We start from the raw sequence: 12,137 nt of genomic DNA, 5'->3' as shown, positions 1-12,137 counted from the left end.
AGAGAGAAGCGGTAAACAAGTCGGGCGACTTCATATTCCCTTCGTTAAAATTATTTGCTGTTGCGAGCAAAGTGAAAGAGTTCAAGCCATTTAACTCCTGGCGGGGAGTGCTGCCATAGGGGAGAACCTCGGTGGATCCGGTGGATCCCTGCCAGGGGCTAAAGGCTTCAGGCCCCTACCAGGCGAACAAACGCCATCAGTTCGGGTGCTCATCGGAATGACTGAGACGGACACGAGTGGCGGCTTGGCACCTACCAGAAATGCATTTTCACCGATGTGATACAGGCACGTGTACCAAAAAACAGACCCGTCCATGTACACCAGGGCAGTGATTGAGATATATGCATATCCTATTAGGAACATTGAAACGATTTGTTGGCTCCGATGTTTTATCAGGTGTTCTTATAGCTTCGCGCCGTTTCAACGAGAAAAGCAGGCAGGCATCACGACCCACCTTTGGATATTCAGAACTAAGCGGGGATTTTCCTCCAGCGACCCCAGCCACGGGATGAAGCTGATCTGAAGTCTGAGATGAGCGGGATCAAACGGAGGTCTGTGCATCCCAAGTCCCCCGGACGGAAACGCCACAAGAGTGCCGCTGATGGGACAGCTTAGTCTGGTGTTACGTTCAGTATTCATCTGCCGACGGTTGCACCGCGCCCGAGGAGCCACGCCGCGCGTAAATAAAGCCGGGATCGGCGACGGACGGCGGCGGCGGTGGCGTGCGCGCAGCAGCCACCGCAGGCCAGCGGGGAGGCGTCGACCACCGGCCCGACCGCCCCCGCTCCGGTCCGACCGCCGCCCTCCGTCAGATAGGAGCCCCGACGGCGCCGTCGTCGATAATGGAGGAACATTAGCTCCCAGACGTCGGCCGGCGTCCGCCAGCCTTCCGGCGCTGGGCTGTGAGGCTCGTGCGCTGCTTCGGAGCGCGAGGAATGCAGGCCGGACAAATTTGTTGACGCTGGACTGCGACGGCTTCGACGACGCTACGGTGACCACCCTGCTGTTTTAGGTCAGAAATGTGTGGGCAAGCTGCTGGTCTCCACAAACCGCCATCTACGCCTGGGCAGCAGTAGCCAGGGCTTGAAAAGTGCGCTGGCGTGGCGAGTGAAGCAAAGGAGGCTTGAGTGGGCCAGCTATGTTTCAAAAGTATATTGCTTTCTTCGCATGAGGAATGCACGCGAGTCTTTCTTGGGAACTTTGGACCTGCTGTGTCTTTTCTTCACCTACTCTCACCACGAAGTTCTACACATGCGTCATTTCCGGCGCCATGTAAGGCCAAACCTCGCTCCGATTGGTCCGCCGTACTGCCCCGCTCCCTGCCGGGCCGTGTTGTGGTGTGAATAACTGGAGTCTTATTGATCGCGCGGGGCGCGGACACCCGTCGGCCTCGCCCCAGCGAGCGCGAGCGCGTGTCCGAGCCGACCTCGCCCCCGAACTTGGGCTGCGGCGCGGGTCACGGTCTGTTACCCGGCGGCCCGTTGGCACCGCGCAAAAACAGCCGCCGGCAGCCGTCCAACCGCCGAGCGGCCGGCGATGGTGGAACGTGGTGAAACGCGGCAGCCCGGTAGGTCCAGCAGCGGCGCTGCGCATCTGCTGTTTGCTGGAGGCATTCAATACGCTGGTGGAGATAGCCAGGGTTCGCATATTACGTATCAGAAATGCTTAGCCCGGACAGATACCTGACAGCTGCCGCTTTGCTTGCCGTTAGGCGCAGTGGTTTACCGTCCGATAAAGCGTTATTGCTCCGGCATATCTCGTTTGCTGCTGCTCTGCTCCCTTTGTATGCGCTGCGCCCCGGCAAGGTTTTGTGTCATCATGTCCTGATGAATGTTTTGTGTCATCACGCCTTGATGAGCAATTTTTGTCATGTCCTGACGAATACTATGTGGCATCATGTTCTGATGAATATTTTGTATCATCATGTCCTGACGAATGTTTTGTGGCGTCTTGTCCTCATGAACGTTTTGCGCCATCATGTCATGATGAATGTGTTGTGGCATCATGTTCTGATAAATACTTCAAGTCATCACGTCCTGATGAATGTTTTGTGACATCATATCATGGTGAATGTGTTGTGGCATCATGTCCTGATGAATATTTAGCGTCATCACGTCATGATCGCTACATGGGGTAATACTGTCATCTGGAGGCATGTGTTGGCTTTAAGCGAATGTGTCACATTCAAAAATACTGAGGCAAGTATCAGATATGATGAAAAATCTCACTTATAATTGTTGGCATACTTTTAAGTGTAAAGGACCGCTCTCGGCAAGACAATTTCTCTATTTAACAAGCATGCTTCTCAATGCATTACTGTTTGATTCCATCATCGTACCTTGCACAACACCACACACTTGAGAGCTTGCGCAATTGAGAGCCAGTTGGCGGCCGTTATATCTGGTAATCGTGCTCACGATCGTCATATGTGAAAGACTCTGCAACAACATTTTTTCTTGGTCTTGATCGCCACAAGGTCAGTGAAGAAACAGGACATGAAAAACGTTATTAATATGTCGTGGATACCTGGGTGACCTTGAAATGGTCTGCCGGAAATAGTCTGCCCGTCTCGGCAGGCGTTGAGCTCAGAAACTAGATGGGCTTATGTCTTAAGAAGCGCAGGGCTGTGAACTACATGCGACTACACCGAACGACCGTAAAGCTGGCTATTTCGGGTCAAAACATCGCACGTTTTTTGGACTTCCTCCTTTAATTCAGCGTTTCACCTGGCCTGTAGCCGGCGTTCCTTTTTCTCACCATGGGTTTAACATGGAGCCCGTCGGGGGAGCGAAACAAGCATTGGTAAACGGCCGGCAGTAAGCTCAATGGCTGTTTTCGGTCGTGACTCTTTGTGATGAGAGATGGATTTGTCAGCGGGTAAATATGGCTGTATTTTGATGATGAGTGTTGATGATACAAGCGAGTTGAGGTGTATTACCCACTTTTTCAGACCTGCGTTTAGCATTAAACCTTGCAATGTTGGTCGTCGCAGTACGCATGAAGTTAACTCCAGGGTGGGGATGGGAGTGTGTGCCAGGCACAGCCCCATCCGGTTTTACGGAGACAACCCCCAAGCTTCAGCATATCATCAGATTCGGGCTGATTGAGTTGGCTATCACGTCAAGTTACTGACTTCCTACCTTGTTCTCAAAAACCCGCGATGGAAGTGTGTAAAGTGGGCACTCTATGAGCTTCAGCGAATACCGGATCGTCTCATCTGGTAATTTTTCAGGCGTCAAATGGTTACATAATACATGTTGTCAACATCCGTGCCTTAGCGTACCGTGTAACAATCACTATAATAAGTATATAAATTACCAAAAAGTAGGTTATCAAGCCGTTATATTGTGAAATAAGTGGCTGGTGCACATCAATGGTGACCGAGTTAGCAGACCTCTTTACGCCGTTCGCATAGGCAGTGATATCTGCGAATGAAATATCATCTCAGGTAAAAGTCATGGCAGCTTATGGAATGATCTTGGCAAACCTTACTGTAACCCTTGAAACCCACTAAATGACAGTACATGCTAAACGGAATCTGCTGTACGATACTAACATATCAAAGCTTACTTAGATAACGAAAACTTGTTACTTGACCCCGTTTGACCAAACAGGTTAACCATAACAGATCGCTGGAAATTAGTCCACCTGGCGTTCTCTTGCCCCTCCCCTAAAATAAATGGATTGAGGAGCCGTCCATAACTCAAGTTATTTATTTCTAGCTATTTTTCAATTCCCCTGATTATGGGCTGGTTATGTTGGTGAACCCCCACCCCTCCTCCGTCCTGGTTACGATGCATTAACCCCCGCCGTGGTTCGTTGTTCCATAGCGCGGACTGATGGTAGGTCGATGCGATAAGATGCCAGTGGGTTGGTCTCTACGAGGTCTCGTAATTATTGATCAGCTGCGTGCTGCTAGATGAAAAATTGGCCCTATTAGAGTAGTTCAAAGGCCACATTTCTTTCGAAAATGAAACTTTTTCAGCATTGCATGTTTATATGCATGAGACCATAGCGATACAAAATAAAAACAGACGTGTTCTTCGTTCGGTTTTAAGTACTATGGTATGCAATTTTAAGTGTTAATGGTAAAACACGCGCGATGGATGTCCCATAGGCTATTGAAAATTTGTGTGCCATTGCACAAAATGTTGGAGGAGTAGCCCCAAAAAGTCTTACGGAGTGGGGTCGGATTGACCCCACTCCTTCTCAAGGCAAGGGTCAAATGCCGCCTTTTTGCATTTTTCACTTATTGTGAGATCAGAGGCATGCAATTTGGTCCGGCATGCCAGTTTTCTCCGAATCCTTCTGAAAAGCTCAGAATTTGTGTTTGAAGTAGCCGCTCCTGCGGGAGTTCTCTCACTGGACTCACTGCTCACCACTGTGACAGCAATACGTTTCATTTGCACTGTTTTTCCAACGTGTATGTTTGCAAAACACTTATGTGTCTAAATGTTTGTGTAAAAAAATGCTACGAAAGCTTGAAACACTTTGTTAAGACAAAATGGTATGCAAACATGAAGATATTATCCCGCGAAGTCAACGAAATGTCATACTATGGCTTTGATTTCCCCTTATGGCGCCTTACACAGTGGTCCTTTTCGAGGCGCACTTGGCTTTGGAATGGGTGTGCCACATCGTCCATAAATATGCGCAGGTTCGAACTTCAATCAATGTGCTTTTTGGTGATAGGTCCTCGCCGCCCGCTGGGCCAGTTACAAACGCTCTTTTATTCGCACTAGTAGAGGTGCCACGGCGCTTGTCATGACGACAGCGATCGTGAAAACTCCGGGAAGAAGTGTGCTTCTGTTACAAACCGTTGGCAGTGTAACTTGGACACGGAAATGATTAAAGTTGATATCCTTCTTATGTTCTGACGGTGCTGCGCGGCACTACGCGGTGCTGTTACCACGCTGACTGATCCTGAGGTTTCATCAGAGTATGTTTTTGGAATATGCCCCGAATGTGGGACACTCCGTTTAAGTGCAACGTCCAAAAAAGGTGACGCACGTTTGGCCACCTCTGTATGATCTTTGATCCACCTCTGTATGAAGCAGGACGGCACGGATTATTATTTTGAAAATTGTCATATATCCATCTCGAACTTCACGAATTTATACTAAAGGGACACCGAACGGGCAGACAAATTCCAGGATTTGACTAGACAGGATGGAGCATTGGGTATTGGACGACTTACACCAGTTGTGTAAACACTAAATTTGACCAATGATTGCTTGGAAGTCTTAATGCCTTTTCGGAGGTGGTAGAATGCGAGCCGATGTAATGACGGTCGTTGGTGTCAACCTATGGCATAGCAAGCTTTGCCCTGAAACTTGGCGCATGGTGAGAAAGGAACATTGCAGCCGTTGGGAACACGGGTCATTGGGGGATTGGGCGATTGCACGCCGCTGGCACTAACCGCTGCGGCGCGCAGACGTACTTGTACAGCAATCAACTACAAGAGCAGCTGGAATGTCAGCGTCGTCCTAAAGACACAGTGGTGACGTTTAAACATTCATGAGAAGTTACATTGGAGCACATAGCACGTATGTGTGGAGTGGGAGCTTGGATACACTTGCTAATGATGCAAGGGGTTAAGCGCTAATTTTGTATGGAATAATGGGGGCTACCTCGCATATTGGCCACTTAAAGACGCATAAGTAAAAGAGAGAAAGCAGCTAGCAGCCTGATAGACATCCAGGAAAGAAAGGAATGAAGCCGTGACATGAAGAGAAGGGGCGTGCGCGTCTGTCCCCGTATTTACACGCAGCGGTAATTAACAGATTGGAAGACATTTGAATGCCAAACTGGTCAACAGTAAACAAAAGCAAGAACAGAAGATACTACCGGACGGGGGGAGTAATTCGGCAGAATGCTGAAGCCAAGCAAAACACGCCTTGTTGATAACTGGGCACTGCGAACAATTCAAACAGGCAAAATATGCGATATAGTTAGGGCAAAGAGTTTCGAAACGAGCATTTTGCGCATCATTAAACAACAGGCATTACTGCATTACAAAGCTGAAACTAATTCAAACTAATCTAACACTAACGACGATACAATACACGCCATCGGCAAAACTAAATGCCGCCCGACTGTTGATGCATATCCATGCCCTGTGCAATATAGCCATCTTGAGTTAGGTGCGTTGGTATCTAGTACGTCATCGACTACTATTAGGCGTTTCTAAAAAGGTTTTCTACGTGAGGCTCTTAAGATGTTTAAGCCAACACATGAACAGTCACGTGAAACTTTGCAATCTGAAACGTTTAGAAATATCGGATTAAGTGAACATTACGAAGTCACACTTTCCCTGCTGCATCCTAAAATCCTTAAATTTGATGTGTTTTTGATCGGATATCTACATTGCAATCTATCCATTGGGATCACTGGCACAAATTTCACATTATGGTACAACAGACAGAACTACAAAGCGTCTGGATGTCTCTTTCAAGCGTGAGTTCTGGTTCGAGCACTGGCAGGACAGGCGCACCAGCTGACATGAATTAGCATGGAAGCCAAACTGTCGTAAGCAGGTGTGCGGATGTGCTGTTGAGCGCATTTACTTTTGACAACGATCCATCGATTGCGACGCTGCAAATAATAACAAACAACGCAAAGCAGTGTTAAATTTGCGCTTACTAAAAAAAAAACAAAGGTCGCGATGGCCCCTGAAGTCGCTCGGCCGCTGCGAGATTGGGCTCGGCCACATTCCGCACCGGTCGCCCGGGGCCATGCCACGGCCCAGGGGTCATGCAGGGCCGCCTGGTGCCCGCTAGGGCGCGGGCCGCAGGCGAGGCTACTGCTGGGACGCGCACTACTGGGGCTGCTAGGGCGCGCACTACGCGGTGGGCGTGGCCAACATGCGAGGACGGCCCCCACCTTTTCGCGGTATTGCCTGCGCGACGAGTCCAGGCTCTGTATGAGACTGGTGGCGTGGCCCAGGAACATGGCGTAGCAGGTGGCGCCGCTGACCATGGACAACATGGTCAGCCACATGTCCGTGAGGGACTGGGGCGGAAACCGGCCGTAACCTATACACAGCATGTGTGACATGGCCTTGAACAGGGCCCAGGAGTACTGCTCCAGCCAATAGGCGCCCTGCAAGCAGGAAAGAGGCCAGTGTCAGGCCGGCCGCTACCTTGTCCCGGTAGTGGCGACGCGACGAGTCCAGTGACTGGATCAGGTTGGTCGTGTGGCCGATGAAGAGCGCGTAGCACGTAGCGCCGCAGATCATCGACAACATGGTGATCCATAGGTCGGCCAGAGACTGGGGCGGGAACCGGCCGTAGCCTATACACAGCATGTGCGACATGGCCTTGAACAGAGCCCAAGAGTACTGCTCGAACCAGTCCGACTCCTGGGGGAACAGCACGGTCCATGGTCAGCACTGGTGGCCAGTCGAGAGACGCACACTGGGCTATCCTCTGCCGACAAAGGTCAACGCAGGCGACACGGAGCAGGCTGGACAGGCTGGCACACGTCCGGCTGTGGGCAGCTCATGCTGCTGGGACACGGCTGAGGTACGGCATATGGCTCATGCTGCTGAGGCACGGCTAGGCACGGCTAGGCACGGCAGATGGCTTGCCCGCACAATCGCACTTATCTCAGAAACACCAGAATACCTTCGGTATCTTTGGAAACTCTGTGTCAATGACAGCGGATTGTCGTGAAGAAGGGTAATTGACCAAAACAGTTGTGCAATCAATTAAACAAATGTGGTCGTAACAGTCGCAAAAGTTCCTTCACATCCACAAACGCACCTTACTGCAGTAACTTTCAGATGCCATTGTCGATTGCAGCTCATGACTACAATTCAACTTATACATTTCTAACAAAACATGATAGAGGGCGTTTGATGTAGCCCGTTTTCATTTGCCTGTCGATTTTGAAACACAGTTTTAAAAACAGCTCTTTCCATTGGTCATTTGACAGCTCTGGTTTTCTTTGTTCCATACGTGACAGCTATGTATGAGGGCAGCTAGATAGACATGGCTGAGTTTGGTAGCTGCCAGCTTAAAAATCACTGCCTTCGCTTAGATCATAATTCGGCTGTTAAGTTACGAAAATATATTACTCATGGAATGCCCGGCCAATTTGATCAGGTTCTTCTGCGGGAGCTCATATTTTTTTCTTTTGGGATTCCCTTTCGAGGAGTTAATCAATTTGACAGCAGACATGTTGCTCATCAGCATAAAAACGTTTTTATCTAACATGATTTTGGTTTGGTGTCATACAAATGCTGCCAACGGCTACTGCTTTTAAAGAACACGTCACTCAATTATTTTTGTAAGAGATGATACTCGGGAGTACATATTTTTTCAATATGATGACGTTATTAAAAGAACTGCCATGCAGCACAGACCAGGCGACTTTTGAATGTTTTTTCTTCACATTGATCAAAATGCACTGTTTTTCATATGATCCAAGCAGTTTAAGCGCGTTCCTAGCATCAACAATGCTTATAATAAGGCTCATAATTCATTGTAGGGGGCTTTGTAACGGATTTCCGAGGTGACAACTCCCCTTTGTGATGGCACTCAAAAGCGGCCCTCCCCCTTGTGATGGCACTCAAAAGTGGCACTTCCCTTTGGGACGCATCTAGAATGCGCTCCGACAGGTCGGACACGGCGCCTCCGAGGCGATCTTTACACCCTGAGAGCGCAGGTGTCAGTTCTATAGCCAACCGCTGCCTGACCAGCACCAGCGCGGGGCCATCATCTCTGCACTGCCCGACCAGCACAAGAGCAGAACCGTCAGCTCTGCACTGCCCGACCAGACCAGAGCGGGGCCATCAGTTCTGCGCTGCCCGACCAGCACCAGCGCGAGGCCATCAGCTCTGCACTGCCCGACTAGCACCAGAGCAGAACCATCACCTCTGCACTGCCCGACCAGCAACAGCGCGGAGCCACCAGCTCTGCACTGCCAGACTAGCACCAGCGCGAGGCCATCAGCTCTGCATTGCCCGACCAGCACCAGCGCGAGGTCATCAGCTCTGCACTGCTCGACCAGCACCGATGCAATGGCTGTCGACCCGTCTCGGTGATACTCAGTGGAGCCGGTCCGGGAGAAAACCCCGCGGAGTACCGGACCCGCTCCGACGCCGTACTGCGGAGTACCAGACCCGCTCCGATGCGGCACCGCAGCTTATCAGGGTCGCTCCGTCACGGTGCCGCGAGTACCACAGCCGCTCCGCTCCGCCACGGCATCGCGGCGTACTGAGCACGCCATCGACAGCGGTACCGCGGCGTACCGAACACTCTCTCGACAACGGTACCGCGGCGTACCGGGCATGCTCTCGGTCGCTGTACGGCGGCGCCTCTGCCTTCCAGCGCTCGATGCCGACCCAAGCCATGTCGGTGACATCTTGCTGGGGACGAAATGATATATTAATCTGGTTGGCGTCCGGCCAGGGGGGCCACAGCGGCCGGACAGTCAGCAGAAGGCGGCTCGCCGCGCTCCTCTCTCCACCGCGCTCCGCTCTGCCCTCTTCCCCTCCTCTCGCTTCCTCTCTCTGCTCCCCTCCCCCAAGCTCCGGCTATGCGCGTATCATCCACCTAGGCCGGGCGGTTCTCACGCACCAGACAGAATAGAGGGGTCGGTGAAAGATTGAGTATTGGAGAACTCGATTATTTTCTGAGTTCGATGCGCGGGGGTATGCCGCATCTACTGCTTCATATCCTTTTTTGCCAGCCATGGTCTCGTCGCGCTGCATCATTTCTCCACCTATTTTGGCTCTGGCTTGAGCCTTTGCTATGCAGCACCACATAGCGGTGTCCGTAATTACGACGCTGATTTAAGCCGCATCGTTATGACTGAAAAGAGCAAAATATGCAACATTTCTGTACGGTGCCTTTGTAGGACTCGAAGAGATTAATGTGTTCTGAAATCACGATCCTCGCCCGTTCAAGGAGAGATCAAATTAGCAAAGTTTTCCGGTGCAGCCGATCTCGTTAGCACCGGGAACGAGAGAGCCGATGGTACGCTAATTCCCAACTGTCATGCCATGGGCCATGGTGCAGCCGATCTCGTTAGCACCGGGAGCGAGAGAGCCGATGGTACGCTAATTTCCCAACTGTGATGCCATGGGCCAGTTCACATGTTTCGAATGTGGCATTGATCCGCCAATGTCATGAGTGTTTGAATGAATCTGAAGCAACGCATGTTCTGGCAGTGGATCAATTTATGACCAGAGTCGGCATCGCCTCGAACAGTCAGGCCTGAAATCAAATATTGGCGGGCGATCATTCAAACACGCGACATATTAGTTAAATTAAACCATGAACGTGAATATTTTCTGCACGTGGAATCTCATTGTGGAATTGTCTACCCAACAGGACTAACACATAGTGCAATCTGAGGTGGAAATAATTAAGGATTGGCAACGCTAGGCACTACGCCAGGAGGCCGGTAATCCTGCCAACGCAGCACGCACACTTAATTACACCCCGCGATCATGTGCAGCTTCCATTAATTCAACTCAGGCAGGCATATCTTTACAGCGGACCTGCGAACAGTTACTGCGCACCCCTTGACATAAATCATTTTTCCAATATTGTGGGAAAGTCGAGGGACACTAGCAAAACAACGCTGATATACCAGCGCTCTCAGTGACAGCGGGACAGACACGGGTCACAACCGCAGGAGCGGCGCGGGCGCAATTGTCCGTGAAACGGCCACAACATTCATCTTCCGCGGCTCGTAAAAAATCTCCGCACGATTGAAATCAGTTCTGCGCGCCGCGGCCTGTATATGAATCGATGACTGCCCCGGTGATCGGGGCCGGCGGGTGCTGGCGGCGGCTGAGGGCCCGCTGGGAGCGATCGATCGCCAGCGACGGCGGCCGCCGCCGAGGCCCAGACCACCCTGGAGCGACGCCCAGCGACAGGGCCCGGCGACGTGTCACCACGGCACCGGCCGCGCAAAGCTGGGGTGAGGGTGGTATCGGCAGCACGGCGCTGGAGTGCGGTGGTGCCGGCCGCGCGGCGCTGGGGTGCGGTGGTACCGACAGCACGGTGCTGGGGTGCGGTGGTACCGACTGCGCAGCGCTAGGGTGCAACTGCACCGAAGTCTGCATTCGACATGTTCCAAAAGTGATTCGAATATTAAAATACCTTAATCTGTAATGACATCTGTAGAATGTATCTATACAAAACATACCAACGCAGTGCCCAAATAGCAGCAGGACTCAAATCGATTGCCAGTGTTAGTCCAATCAAAAGCCAACTTTGAACGACCCTTTTTCTGTGGCAGATAGGATCGCATGGAAGTTTGGTTGATCTGGATGTTGTGTTCAATGGTCGGTCAGCCAAAAGCGTAAAGTCTCACCTGCTGACCTTTGCCAATGACCTTCCTCTTTGGCTTGGACTGCTCCCATCCACATCCAAGCTGACCGTTCATGGCATTGTGTCACAGTTATGAATTTACTTGAATATGCATTGGTCAGGTTACACGCTATCCAATTATCGGGATCATCCCGTCGATGCGAGGCATGATCTTGATACCAGTACGACGACCTTAAACACAATGGAAACCCACACATTGCTTACGGTGCCTTCCGTTAGAAGGATGAGCAGACCACAGAAGAACACGGGTACAAAAAGCGCCCCACTATCTCTAGGCATGGAGCGGGCGGCAGAGGGAGAGAGAGAGGAGAGAAGAGAGAGAGAGGAGAGAAGAGAGAGAGAAAGAGAGAGAAAGAAAGAGAGAAAGAGAAAGATAGAGAGAAAGAGAGAGAGAGAGAGAGAGAGAGAGAGAGAGAGAGAGAGAGAGAGAGAGAGAGAGAGCAGAGAGAGAGAGAGAGAGAGATAGAGAGAGAGGAGAGAGAGAGAGAGAGAGAGAGAGAGAGAGAGAGAGAGAGAGAGAGAGAGAGAGAGAGAGAGAGAGAGAGAGAGAGAGAGAGAGAGAGAGAGAGAGAGAGAGAGAGGAGAGAGAGAGAGAGAGAGAGAGAGAGAGAGAGAGAGAGAGAGAGAGAGAGAGAGAGAGAAGAGAGAGAGAGGAGAGAGAGAGAGAGAGAAGAGAGAGAGAGAGAAGGAGAGAGAGAGAGAGAGAGAGAGAGAGAGAGAGAGAGAGAGAGAGAGAGAGAGAGAGAGAGAGAGAGAGAGAGAAGAGAGAGAGAGAGAGAGAGAGAAGAGAGA

At 51.0% G+C, this 12,137-nt stretch overlaps 1 protein-coding gene across 4 annotated transcripts in view; it reads right to left on the bottom strand.

Annotated features, from left to right (window-relative positions):
- The window catches only part of Ih (hyperpolarization activated cyclic nucleotide gated potassium channel Ih), a gene marked incomplete at its 5' end in the record, with an annotated part of 50,652 nt that overhangs the window by 21,405 nt on the left and 17,110 nt on the right, over nt 1-12,137 (bottom strand). For 3 of the 4 annotated variants that reach the window (XM_037225868.1, XM_037225870.1, XM_037225872.1), the window contains 1 exon segment: nt 6,883-7,101. In XM_037225868.1, the coding sequence (XP_037081763.1) occupies nt 6,883-7,101 (219 nt within the window). 4 annotated transcript variants of the gene reach the window in all.

This window comes from Pollicipes pollicipes, unplaced genomic scaffold (assembly GCF_011947565.3).
Source record: "Pollicipes pollicipes isolate AB1234 unplaced genomic scaffold, Ppol_2.1 Scaffold_5724;HRSCAF=6776_pilon_pilon_pilon, whole genome shotgun sequence".
Lineage (NCBI taxonomy): Eukaryota > Metazoa > Arthropoda > Thecostraca > Pollicipedomorpha > Pollicipedidae > Pollicipes > Pollicipes pollicipes.
This window is presented reverse-complemented; position numbering and strand designations above follow the sequence as displayed.